Source organism: Calidris pugnax, unplaced genomic scaffold (assembly GCF_001431845.1).
Source record: "Calidris pugnax isolate Ruff unplaced genomic scaffold, ASM143184v1 scaffold89, whole genome shotgun sequence".
In the NCBI taxonomy this organism is placed as follows: Eukaryota; Metazoa; Chordata; class Aves; order Charadriiformes; family Scolopacidae; genus Calidris; species Calidris pugnax.
In genome coordinates, this window is record NW_015090865.1 from 3,735,863 (window position 1) to 3,750,241 (window position 14,379).

The 14,379-nt window shown below is 39.6% G+C and overlaps 1 protein-coding gene across 1 annotated transcript in view; it reads right to left on the minus strand.

Moving 5' to 3' along the window:
- The window catches only part of CPXM2 (carboxypeptidase X (M14 family), member 2), a 75,539-nt gene that overhangs the window by 48,445 nt on the left and 12,715 nt on the right, over positions 1-14,379 (minus strand). The window contains exons 2-3 of the mRNA XM_014945198.1: positions 10,094-10,203; positions 4,037-4,176 (exon numbers count right to left, since the gene is read on the minus strand). Of these exons, the coding sequence (XP_014800684.1) occupies positions 4,037-4,176; positions 10,094-10,203 (250 nt within the window). The remainder of the gene's footprint in view (positions 1-4,036; positions 4,177-10,093; positions 10,204-14,379) is intronic.

Here is a 14,379-nt window from a genome sequence, read left to right on the forward strand (position 1 = left end):
TTCGGGATGATGTGAATAGACTGCCTGTGGGTGGAGAAGGACAACAACAAAACTAGAGTTTCCAGTGCACTGTAAAGGGGGAAGGGTTGCTTCCACCACCACTACACTGGCTCTGGCTACAGCATCAGAAATACCAGCAGAATCAAAAGCCATACTGCTAATAACACAAATGTTGCAGCTCTGCAATGAAGGGCAAAGTTATTTGCTGCAGGATTCAACAGGCTGCCCTTGCCTGCCCTCCCTTGTCATTTAACATGTCCTCATTAAGTTGGCAGCAGGAAGCTAAAGGGACCAGGACAGGTACAAATCTGATCTAGGCAGAAGCTCAGAGAGGACTTTCAGTTAAGTAAATTTTTCCACTTTGTAAAAGATTCTTGTTCAATACAAAGAGAAAAGAAAAAAAACAAACTAAGTTGCTTTTCTGATTCTTAGTTGCTATCACACACTAACATCAGTGAACCCTGCACATATCCCAGTATCCTTTTTTTTTAAAAAAAAAAAAAAAAGTACTAACATCGGTGAACCCTGCACGTATCCCAGTGTCTTTTTTTTTTAAATCTAGTACTAGGAAAGTCTCCAAGGCTAAAATAAAATCTTACCTTGGCTCTCAAGCTTGGCATGCTTTTTTTCTATTACAACACAGATCAGAGGGGTGTTTTTTGGCTCTCCTACCCAAAATAAGCTTCTTCTCCAACATATGTTTCTATTAGTTGTGAAAGCACTATATTCTTGTCACTGTCTTGTGAAGTTGGGAAGGTGCCTCAGGTAACAGAATGGCATCTTTTTGTACAAACTTTCATACATAAATAGTCCTTTTTGATACCTTCACAGGCAGGAGCTAAGTAGAAGAGAAGGAAGCAAATGAGTCTCTTTTGCTTCCAGTGCCCATTATAGCAAAATAACCACATAAGAACCTGCCCACACCAGTAGAAGTCCTACCAGCCTGTTCCTCCTGGTCTGGCTCACAAAAGGTAATTCACTGCATGCAAGCTCTATGGCTACGGTCTGGTCATTGTCTCTTCAGTTTGCCAGAAGTACCAACGTTTCTACCAGAGCCTCTGAATCCCACCCCAAGGCAACTGTAGCTCCAAGCTCAGGGTCTCTACTGTTGTCTGGATTCAGTTTCCCTTTGAGTAGCTCATCCCTACACCAGGATTTCATTTTTCCTTTCTTCTCACTTCATTGACTGCTGGAGGAATTGGGGCAGAAAGTCATACTGAGAACATCATCTTTCAGATGCAACAACATGATTAATGGGTATGCTGTTCCCAGGTGCTGAGACTCCAGAAAGATTAGGACACCACTCTTGGCCCAAATGGGGGCTGGATACATTAGAAATCAACTCTTCAGAGAACGTGAACATCTCCTTTGGTACCTCAGGGAATGCCAAGTTATTTTTAAAATCTAAAGACTTACTCATGCAGAAGCAAAGCACACAAACATCAAATCTACTGATTTTATCTGTTCAATCTGATGAAGGAAGAGAGAAGAATGAGGCGGACTCCAGTGAAGGCAGTCCCACAGCCAAGGCTGTATCAACGGACACCAAGTGAGATGGATTCCATCATATCCTACCAAGTAAAGCCACCCCTGTGGCAGTCCCCCATGTGCAAGCTGGAGGTAGAGAAGGAGGTCACCTCTTCCTGCGACTATTTCTCCCCACTCCTTTGGCCTCTCCATGGGCCATAGCCCAGCCTTACAGAACGTGTTTTCCAGAAGACTTTTGCCTGCCCCACAGCACAGCTAGTCCTGTTGGAACCACCTTTGCTCCTACAAGGCAGAAATGTGTCTGTGCCTCTGCAAATCTGACTACCAGTCCAGGAGGAGCTTGGACTTGCTCTTCCAGCACCAACCACGCTCTTCCTGTGGACCCTCAGGGTTCTGCCCACCAACTCTTCACGGGGGAAGACGGCAAAAGCAAGATTCAGTAATTTAAAAAGACCAAACCAAAAAAAAACCCCCACTAACTGACTGTGAATACCAACTATAAATAGAACATCGAGTCCTGCTGTAAACTCGCAAGAGAGCTGAACTAAAAATAGCAATACGACAAGACGAAGCAGCGCAGCACTGGTGTTGATAGGAACAGCAATGTCAAGAGTATGAATACAGAAAAGAATAAGACTTTTCTACGGTAATTATCTACCTAACACAGAACAATGTGGAATAAATATAGAAACCTTATTGCCAAAACGGCTCCTGCTCGCACAGTAACATTAAGAGAAAGAAAAAAACCTGGAAAATTAAGTTATAGAATGGGAAAAAAGACTTTTTTTAGCAACAGTGGTATTTTTCTGCTTTGCCTTGTATTATGGGGCACATTCATTTTCTGAAGTGAGAGATCTGACTGGAAGGGACCTAAGGCAGGGCATCTCCTGCATCCTTGGTCAAAAGGTCTAGCAGTACAAGTAGGATTATTTGCTCACGTAATGCAGCAAGACTCAACAAGAAATTAAGAGACTGAACAAATTCAACCACTAACTGACTGTGAATACCAACTATAAATAGAACATCGAGTCCTGCTGTAAACTCGCAAGAGAGCTGAACTAAAAATAGCAATACGACAAGACGAAGCAGCGCAGCACTGGTGTTGATAGGAACAGCAATGTCAAGAGTATGAATACAGAAAAGAATAAGACTTTTCTACGGTAATTATCTACCTAACACAGAACAATGTGGAATAAATATAGAAACCTTATTGCCAAAACGGCTCCTGCTCGCACAGTAACATTAAGAGAAATAAAAAAACCTGGAAAATTAAATTAGAGAAGGGGAAAAAAGACTTTTTTTTTGCAACAGTGGTATTTTTCTGCTTTGCCTTTTATTATATGGCACATTCATTTTCTGAAGTGAGAGATCTGACCAGAAGGGACGTAAGGCAGGGCATCTCCTGCATCCTTGGTCAAAAGGTCTAGCAGTACAAGTAGGATTATTTGCTCACGTAATGCAGCAAGACTCAACAAGAAATTAAGAGACTGAACAAATTCTGCAAAGATTAGAAGAAAAATAAACCATCACCCCTAGTTCCTGTTTATGCCAGCTGATTGCTGTATTCCTTATATACAACTCTCTCTTCATTCACACCAGCTGTTTTACAGAACAACCTGAGCATCTACACTCAGAGGCAGGTCAGAAATAAGTAAATAAACAGAAATCTGTGCAAAACACTTATTTCCTAGTGCCATATGCCTGTTCTGTAACACAAGCAGTAACCAGAAAACTCACAAATGCTTTCAGCTTTGGATGCGAACAGCAATTTCAAACCAAATTTTGCTTTAACCATTCATATAGAAAAAAAAAATCACACTGCTTCAGAATTTAATAATTTATTTGGTGATTGTCTGTGTCTCAGGAAATCTCAGAGGTCACTAATTATTCTTTAAGATGATAAGCTAATAAAATTTAATATTGGAAAAGAATTAGGAAGTTTAACACAAGCAAATTGGACAAGTGTAAAGGCATATAATCTGAGGGAACTGTGTTGCTTCCTTTGTCAGATGTAGATAACTGTAGAAATTTACTACCTTTAAATTTGTATTTTCTGCCATATATAAGCACATCACCTTTTAATGTTCCTCCATTCAATTTCGTGATATCACACAGCATTTCCATTCCTTATTTTTTTCCTTGAAAACCCAAAAGATAATACGACAGGAATTACTTAGCCAGATGTAGATAATGACTGTAGAAATTTACAACCTTTAAATTTGTATTTTATGCCATATATAAACACATCACCTTTTAGTGTTCCTCCATTCAATTACATGATATCACACAGCATTTCCATTCCTTATTTTTTCCTTGAAAAGCCAAAAGATTATACGACATGAATTACTTAGTCTGAAAGCTCAGAATCTCATGGAGAAAAGTAAGCATGTACTTACGACCAGAGAGAGTTTCTTCCTTGTGTGATGACTCCAGTGAATTTTGTTAACCTTCGAGCATCTACTTCAATCCACTGATATGGGTCATTTCTTCCTGCACACCAAGCACCATCATAAAAATCATTCATGGAGAAAAGCAAGCATGTACTTACGACCAGAGAGAGTTTCTTCCTTGTGTGATGACTCCAGTGAATTTTGTTAACCTTCGAGCATCTACTTCAATCCACTGATATGGGTCATTTCTTCCTGCACACCAAGCACCATCATAAAAATCATTTTCGTTAACACCTGCCTGAAAAGAAGGCAAAACTGTCCTCATAAATCTGAGCCAAGAAACTGAAGGTCTTTCTTGGGAAAAAGAAAAGAACACATGAAGTCATCATTCATTCCACTTACTCTTTTGACTCCACTTTAAGACCCCTGAGACTACCATTCTCAACAGTCATATGGAGCAGCCAAAATATTTTCTTACTTGAAGCAGGGAGGGAAATTCTGCAAAGTCCCTTCAAAAAATAAGAACCACTACATACAAATTTAAGTTAGAGTGAGAGAGCATAAACAGAGCTTCAGCTCAGTCCACCTGTCTGTGCCTGTGGCCTGATAGAACCTTTACCCAGGATAATTATGCACATGGTTTTCAGAGTTCTGAAAGTCCTGAAAAGCCAGCTCCAACCCAGGTAAATAATGGTCAGTACTGGAGCAGTACTTTCCCTCGGAAGCAGCAAAGTTGAGTGTAGGCCATATGGAAACAGTAATATCATTTCCCACCAATTTTCAGTCCCAGGATTATTAATTTTCATCACCAGGGATACACTAGCCTTAGGCAAATTAATATCAGAGGTTAAAAATTTAGGAATGCCCAGCTGTACTCCAACTTGTGTACCAATCTATATCCCAATTTATGTTGGCAAGAACACCACAAACAGCCTTCTCCACATTTTCAAAGAAATAGCTGCAAGGTATTTTGAGAAATTTGTATTCTAAATATACCTGAAATAGCATTTCAAGACGCATAGCATCTGAGGTCTTCAGATATTTATCCTATTACTAAAGCCCAGGAAGCATTCAGCACCAAACTGGCTACTCCACAGAGAGCATAGAAGAATTTTCCATATGGTTCTCTGAGCCTATATGTACTTTTATAGTATTTCATATGTGTTTAATGTTCATTTATCATTTCTGTCCATGTGATTCTAAGAATGGATATCCTTAATTATTTCCCAAATATAAAAGGAGAGTCTGGAAAACTTTGTAAGTTTATATTAAAGACAGATTTTACAGCTCTGGTGTACAGATATTGTATGTTCAGTGGTATATTTTCAGTTGGAGGAGTACCCAAGAGTACAACTGTCAGTTAAATGTCCTGAATTATCTCTCAGCTTCCCACTGAGCAGTATTTGCAGATATTACAGCCATTGCTGGGTTACAGAGATTGACAGGTCTGTCTACCTCAATTTTTACAGTTAGTTTTCTACCCAAACTGGCACTGGGTTGGTCTAACTCAAAAAGAGGATGCAGTTGTTAATCCCTTTTCCCAGTGAGAGTCTGGTGGTGTCTGAAGAAGTGCTGCAAAAGACAGACACAGATTCAATTCCTAAAACCTCTTGTTTTCTCAAATCTGAGACAAGACACCTTGAAGAATTACTTCTTTTCCTGCATCTACCAAATTTACATTATGCCATCAACTTCTAGGTGGTATTTTAAAGTGAAATTCATATAAGAGTTGAAGTACAAGATACAGAGGAAAACTCTATTCACAATGGAAGATAAATTCTTCAAGGAAAACTTAACAACGGGAAAACATGAGAATATAAATTTGATCAGTGACCTGAGTTATAACCTTTTTCAAGGAAAGGTTTCAATGCATTTCAAACTAAGATGGAATTTGAAGTAGCCTTAGGGTTTAAAGCCAACACTTGCCAGGAAGCGTTAAGATCTGCAGAGCACCTTGAACCAGCATCATGCTAATCCCCTTCACACTAAGGAAACTCCACCAGTTTCTGCAGACCATATCTCCCCTTTCTTCAGCTGGGATCCCTGGTCCTCATTCAGACTGAGGATATTTCCCATAGGTGTGATACCCATCAGGGTGTAAAGTTACCTACTTTGCAGTGAGGAGAGAGAGAAGAGCTTATTTGCCAAAAAAATCCCTAAAATACAAGTCTCAATGGTTTCAACTGGACTTAAAGCTAAGCACGTGTTTAAGTTGTATATCAGATATGGGGAGTTTAAAGGACGTGCTTACAGTAACAGACAGCTTAAAATACTGTGGCCTTCAACAGGGACAAAGAGTATAAAAGAAAAAAAAAAACCCAAACCATGAAACTGTGCTGCTAATTCTTCCTGCTCTAATATTTCCCTTTTAGCTTCTCTGCTTTAGCAAAAAGAAGCAGTTGTCTGTGTATAACTATCACAGAGTAGTAAATGAAAAAGAGGAGTTTAATCAATTTGAAAATTCTTATTACAAATATTCCCAAAGAAAAAGAATTCAAATAAATTTATATTGAAAATTCTCTTTTCAAGCTTCAAGTTTGTGGTTTTTCTTAAGACACTTGAAGTTTTGAATTTTACCTATGGTCACTTCAAAATATCCTTTCTGTAAAAAAAAAAAAACCCTTATGAACTCAATTGAATATTTAGTAGTTAAAATTTCTATTAAATTTATTTGGAAAGTTTTCATTCCTGAAGATGACAAAAATCTATCACCAAAGAATATAGATCAAGATACCTTTTCTCAGCAAGATGTTTACTGGAATTTAAAAATTGCATATTGAGTTATTAGAGATAATGGATTCAAGTTACGATACACATAACTTTAAGCTGTACATTTTAAACATTTGCTTTATCTTCATAAATAGGAGAGGGAAGGAGCTAGTGAAAACTGGAAGTAACGGCTAGGTCTTAAGCAAACACTTTTTTCCTTTACTGAATTTTCAAGAATAACTCAATGCCTAATCTAGTTTACATTTCACTTGCAGCCAAATGCAAAAATATTTCTCAATATGCAGTGTCTTTTGAAAAAATACTTCTTTGATATAGGAAAAGGGTTTGTTTTTTCCCCGTCACTCCTGACTAAGTTATCTATAAATGTGAATGTTGAAAATTGTAATTCAAATAAAAAAAAATAAACTGCTTATTATGTACCCAGAAGCTAAGATTAAGGGAAATCAAAAAGTTACAAATCCTTTACAAATTATATGACTTCTGATTTTAATTCATATTTATCTTCTGAGTTAGAAATGTACAAGACAGGATAAACACTTGCTCACATTATAAAATAAGACTTTTGGAACAGCAATAATGAGGAGAAAGATCAGACTTCTGTCACAAGTCAGTTAGAACAGCAGAAAAAAATATACCTAATATCAAACCAGTTTAAATTCTTATCCATTCCCAGCAAGGCGATCACAAACGTTGTTTTACCATAGAAAGTTTTGGAGGGAAAAAAAAAAAAGCATTACTCATCCCAGGTATTTATAGCAACCACTGCCAGTAGGAAAAAGGAGAAGAATTAAAGCACACCAGCTGAAAGCAAAGCTTCAATAATTTTGTCTTTCGTTTGTGTTTTGATAATGGAGTTTTTCAAAAGGAAGTAGTGAAACAAAGAACTGAAAAGACAAAAAGCCATACATCCTACTTAGTCACATACCCGTGACTGCATTACTTGGTTAATCTTCAGTCTTATCTGGATTTCACCAACCAGGAAAATAAGGAAAGGGAAGAAACATAATTTGAATAATTTTCCAGGTTTTAACCACTTCTAATTATTTTGCAAGGGACAAATATTAATGGCTTTTATCCCTGAAGGCAGAGTGCCTCACTGAATATTATTTTATGCTATGATTTTTTCTGAGGATGTTAAATTGCTACTGGTTGTGCCACTATTGCAGTTGCAGGCTAGATCTCCAACATACAGGGCTTTACAACCCCAGTAGCTCCAGCTCTGGAGAGGTCCCAGCTTCATCACCACATTCACACGGGACTGGGAGAAAAATCAGGTCCCACAAAGTCTAAGGTCCAAAGAGAAGCAAATCCTGGAAGGTCTTGCTAAGCCTGTCCTTCAGAATAAAGCACTCACCAACTGATTAATTTCATACTCTTCAAATAAAATAAACAGAAACAAAGCAACCCTCATAAGCCTTGGAAAAACTTCATTATTCTGCGAATTCCCTGTGAGCCGAGGTAGTGCCAGTTACCTGGGGTGAGCCCTAAGCTTCTCAGCTGACTTTGTATCAGATGATGAGATTGAGCAGAGAGTGGATTTTATCTTATTTGGGGGAGGAATGTAACAGTCACATGAATACAGTGATGGCACTCTGGTGATACCCAGACCATGCCACAAGGGAAGCAGCCCATAAAATTGCTCATCATTACATTAGCAGAGTGCTCTGGTGAAATTCGAGAGGCACATTGACCTCTTAGAATCTCTCTGGCTTGGGCCAACTGTTTTTCTTCATGAACAGTACTAAACAGCATGAAAACACAGCTGCTTAAATACCAGTGCCTTTTGCCTTTCCCCAGCATGCCACAACCTGCCCTTTTGAGCAGAAAATAGAAGTCACCAGGAACCTCTTTACCCATCCGACACATCAGTCCCCTGCAGTACCTGTTCTTGGTTATAAGCATATAACTTTTAAACACTACTGAAATTTAGAAGTCTTAACGCAAAGTAAAATTAAGCACAGAAACCCAAGTGACAGGTCTGCAAATTCTAAGTGGCTTTACAATTAATAGCACTTTAAAGTTTTTCAACGTGTTATTAATTTTAAGCTATTCCCAAAGAAAGCAGCATCTAAAGAAAAGTAAATCCAAGCCCGCACTTTTAACACTGCCAGTCATAGGGGTAACTCTAAATGGTCAAGGGATTTAGGGGATTACTGTATCTAGAGGGTTTTTTTCCTAGGAGAGATTATGAAGAAGCAAATCACCTCACTCAAATCTCAAAAGGAATTAAATATGAAGGCTGCGGGTGAGACCTCACATTGCACCCAAACCCCTGTACCTGCACCTTGGCTTGGAAAGGAAGAGCCCAAAGACCCCATTCCCCTCTCTGTGCTGCCTGCAAGCTCCTGTTACTCACCTCCTACTGGCTCTGCTGCTCACAAACTACATAGAAAAGTGTTTTAGCAAGCTTTTGGACCAAAATGAACTCATTTAAACCAGCTACGACAAAGAAAGAGGTAGCTTTTTCCCCCATAGAGAAGCTCCCAGAACCGATTGTGTAGAGGCACAAGAAGAAGCTGGAACAAAGGAGAGCAATTGGAGAGTGGTGCACCTTTAACTCATTAACCAAGAGTGGTCCCTCCTTCCACCAGCTGCCCATCATTACACTGTAGTGGGCAACAGGTGAAATTGCACTGCTAATTAGAGCTCATCCTTCCTAGTCCCAGTCTTAGTTCGTTAACCAACAGAGCTCTTCAGCTGGGGAGAAAAAAAATTAATAATCTAATAGAGGGTCTAATAATGAAAGATAGCTAATAAATGAAATAAACTTTGGAGAGCTTTTTTCACTGTTGATTTGGTGCTGGTATGCTGTTTATGACTTTGAGCTTTAAATGTTGTACTTTTTTTATGCAAAAGTAACATTTTTACACTGGAGAAGACTGTAATTCAGAAAATAGCACTAATAAAGTGAAAAACAGAAACACAAGATATGGAAAAATAGAAGTCGGTCCTGCAAAGCACCTAAGCACATCTTTAATATTAAATAAAAGAAGCTAAAGCAGACTGTATGCTAGTTGTTTCTGAATTGAAGCATTTTTTGGTAGTGTAATCGCTGCCTCTGAAAAGCTGCCTTGAGGCAAGCGTTTCCCTTAAAACCACGCTTTCAATTAGCCATTGTCATTAACTACAAGCAAACAACAAATCCAAAATTTGCAGAGGTTCCTTCCCAGATGGGTGTCAAGGGAGCTGGGGAGGGAGCAGTCCTGGGCTGCCTCTGCCTTTGCTCACTCATAGAGCTCTGTTTGGATTTGCCCCCTCAGCACACTAAGTTTGGAGTTTTGTTTTTTTTTTTTTTCTAACTAAGCCTCACGAATCTAAAGGTTATCCATCAGCCTTAGTCACTTCTGTAATTCCAGTGTTTCCCCTTCATTTGAATTACATGAGCTGACAAAGTAGTCAGAACCGATAACCATCCATTGGTTCTCTTTATACAACAGTACAACCTTAAGCCATTCTCCCACTTAGGAGAAAAAAATTGATGTTACCTGAATATTAAGCCTTCCTCTGTGGGCCCCAAGGCCATACCGCTTTGCTGTAGAGGCATGGAGCTGGAAGTCAGTAATTTTTAATGTCTCTAGACCAAGTGGAGGACAATCTACAAAACAAAAGATTGATTAAAATTTAATTAAAAAAAAAAAAACAACCCAAAACAAAACCAACTACTCAACACAAAACAAACAAGTATTCAAAGCTTCTGGATTCCACTCGTGCCAAACTGGCTGGGGTCCTCAGCTGGTATAAATGAGCGCAGAACTGCTGAGGTCAATGAGAAAAGGCAGCTCTCATAAAATCAACGAAGCAATGCTGATTTACACCAGCTGAGGATCTGGCTTTTTGAGGGTCTCAGGTAGTTATTACTGCTCCAGTTTTTCCCAGACGTGCACAGTATTTCCAGTACCAAATGCCAGCAAAACGGCCTTTGAGTTTTCTCTCTTTTCGGCGTTTTCTTTCTCATCTCTTGTTTTGAATTTTCTTCCCCCCCAACTGTACTCATTCCAAGCTACTGTACGAGGTTATGTTTCTAATTAAAATCTGTTCTGGAAAGTTCAATCACAGTCCCTCGCGTTGCACAATAGCATCTGTTACAGAGGTCCAGGAGGCCGGACAGCCCAGCTCCGCAGAGGCAATGACTAAGCACAAAGAGGGCAATTTGGAAACAAGGGGCCATCTCTCTAAGCTCCAAAGCCTTGAAGAAAAAAAAAATAAAAAAAAAATAAAGCAGATGCCATTACTTCAGCAGCTAGCCAGCAAAGCAGCAAACTACAGCCTGGAGCTCTGGCTTTGGAAGATAAGAAGTTGGAAAGAGTTTACTTGGTGTTTAACAGAAAAATGCTCTAAAATAACCCCAGCCCCCGTGGTATTTAAGTCCCTCACAATGTTTAGCATATTTATCCTCAAAATGCCATGGTGAGACGAGGAAGACTCACTCTCACTGTTTCACAGAAGGTGAACAAAACCATGGAGAGACACTTTGGGAGCATCTAAATCGTACAACAGAGACCCTGAAGTCAGGGCCAGCTGGAATTGGAAAGTCTGCATAGGGTAGAGGTGGAAAGCAGTGTCATACTTATTGTTTAGTTTTATCGGTTATAATTCATGGCTTTCCTATGCCAAGAGCACTACCTGAAGGATCGACTGAGCTCCCTTCTCAAGCCAACATCGACTCAACTTGCAATCTCATCATGGCTCTGGGCAAGGATATTAATTAGCCCAGGTTTGAAAGCAGTTCCAGCCTCATGGTGGCTGTGCCCGCCTGATACAGCATCTTCCACTGATGCTCCAGTCAGAAAACTCCACCTTCTGCAGAGCCAGCTTGGTTGCCTTTACACCTGCAGTATAATTATAGCTGCTCTGCTGCAAGAGTAGCTGTTCTTTATCATAAAACTGTATTACCAGGCATTCTTAGAAACATATCAATTGCGTAAGTAAAGATATATGTATGAGCAGGACAAGGAAAACACTTCAGTTTATTGCCTAAATTATTCATTTGTTTTATTTTCTTCTCATCTAAATAAAGATTGTAAGATAAGCACAGATTGTCTTTATAGCTTTTGTATCTAATAAGGATACATTTAGGAAATCATTCTGTACTGTTCTTTCGGAGGCATGGCAGACAAATTATTGTTTTATTTAAAGGATATTTTCCATCAATTTAGGAATATGTTCAGTTTTTCAAATGGAAAGAAAAAAGAAGCATCATATTTCCTTTTCACTTATATTTTTAAAAGCCATACCTACAATTCATTTCAGTTCCCTCAGTTCTGTTCTTGTCTAACTCCTCGTGCACAGTGATACTCAGATCTAGAAATGGAGAAATACCAGCCTTGTGCAGTCTGACAGTCTCCTTGACATTTGGAGGCAGAATGTACTCCGACTATTTATTTTTTATGATTCTAAATGTGTTTTAGCTCCAGGAGCTTTGTCACTTTTAAATACGTAAGAATCCCCTTGCACTTCAAAACGTTTGGGGAGAAAAGCTGGTACACTGCATAGACACAGCGGTCCAGAGGAGACAAGAGGAGGTCAAGGCAGTGCTGACAGGGAGTTAACACAGAATTTTCTCCATGCAAAGAATGGTTTTAGGGCCAGGATTTTGTGTTGTTGCTCTTTTGTTGTTGTATACTATGCTTAGGTACTTATGTTTTTGGACAAAAATTCTTAATGAGGTCAATATAATACATTTTATCCTAACAGCTAATTTTAGAGCTTTCCCTATGAAAAAGTGAGGTTGATAATTCATCTTCCAACAGCTGAAACTTTTAATGGAAACTCTGGCAGTCTAATTCCTGTGTCTCAGGTGAAACTTAGGTCCCAGGCATGCGATGTATTTTAATACCACAATGCACCTGAAAGGTGAAATAACAGTAAAAGCACATTTCTGCTGACCTGCTACTTGCAGGAAAAAAAAATCTTTGGATTGCTTTGCTGTGATGGACAGCCTTTGTGGGGGCTGAATTAAACAGAACAAGGTTCTACGTTTTCTAAATAATTTGTTATATTTACAGGCTTAAGACATTTGTAGGGGGAACATGGTCTAGCTAAATTTTGCTGTTTTGACGATGTGATCGTGGAAGTGTGAAATTTCCGCAGATGTTCATGAGTCACACTCTATACTTGGTACACCCCAGCTTTTCCCTGGAAACAGGTCCACGCGTTCCAGTCTGAGCACTTTTCTGAATTTGTTCAAGTCCAGAATGTTGCTAACAATACATACTAGTTCCTTTTGTGGCCTGAATTCAGGCCACCAACCCCCATGCACCCCAGGTTAATTGAAGCAGTACAGGCAGATGAAGGTTCTTCAAGCACATACAGTTTGCTTTTATTTGCTTTTTCTTATAAAACCATTCCCAGGGTACTAAGAGAACAAAGCAAGCAATGTGCAGTTACAAACATCCCCTATGTAGAAGTTAAAATGGTAAATTATAGTCCCAGATCAAAGATCAAATAGCTGATTAAATAGATGCCAAAATTTTCTATCCTAAGACAACATGAATTGTTCTCTAATGTTGTGTTGAAGCTGTATATTTTTCTAGGAAAAGCAACAGATATTGCACTGGGGTTTAAGACATTGGGGACTTCTCTCAGAAGGAAAGGGCAATATTTATGACAGCACTGCAACAAACACTTCTCCTCACAGTTGCTGTTGAAGATTAAAAAAAAAACCAACCAAGCCACAAACACTTTTGGTTAGAAGCCCCAAACCTCAGCTCTGTTAGAAGGTCTGACCCAAAGCTTCCTTAAACCAGGAGGAACATTTTCCTGGGCTCTAGGTGAGGGTGAAGCCTTAGTGAAGCTCCCACAAATGTTACCAATCTGATATTTTAGAGCTGCTTTTGATGATCAAGTATGTCTCCTCTTTGCAACCAAAGACACCAAACACTTCCATGCTTGCTTTATGCCACCTAAACGCTGTGCACCAGCTGGCAGGATTGGGCACAACAGTTGCTTGAAAAGTTTCCAAGCACAGATTCTGTAGAAGGGTAAAGCTGTCTCTTCTCCTGCTTCCAAGGTGGAGGTAAAATTTGGCCGTTAAAGACAAATAAAGAATAAATTAAGAATTATCTTGATCCTTTGGGTTGGGTCTGACATGAAACCAAACATTAACGAGACCCAGAAAGTACACTTTTTTTTCCTTTCATTACTTCTCACATTTTTACTCCCTCACAAACCCAGGTTGTGGCTAGTTCTAGATGCAACAAAACAGCCCATTTAGCAGGAAGAGCTTCTATTAATCCTGACACAGCTGGAAGCAGGAATTTCCAGCGAGTTTGTTCTCTGGGAGATTTCTGGCCAAATATTCAGACTCGAGGGGCTCGGCTAAACTCCAGATACCAGTTGACATTCTTTGAGCTGCCTACTGCTGCCATCATACAGCCTGCTTTGGAGATGACGTGATTTATGATGTGGACACTACAGGAGCTCAATCCCACATGCACGAAGTCTGTATGCTTGGGCACAAGAGGCATTTCCCATTTTTCCTCCTGTTTTTGGTTCTTGCTGCCTGTGGTCCTTCTGCTCAGGGGGAAGAAGTAATCATACCCTTACATGCCTTCAGGAAGCAGCCTCCTCCAGGTGGAGAGGTGGGGAGGTGTGGAAACACTCTCCATAGCTCTTGCGTGTGTTAAACTGGCCTCATCTCTCTTTTCCCCAAGTCTGTTTGGGAGAAGAGAAAGGCAGATGGAAGGGGGGTGCAGCAGGCACCCCGAATTTCTTCCTTACTGCTCATGGGAACCCCTCCTTGCTGACCTGATCTGGGAAAGGACAAGGGTGG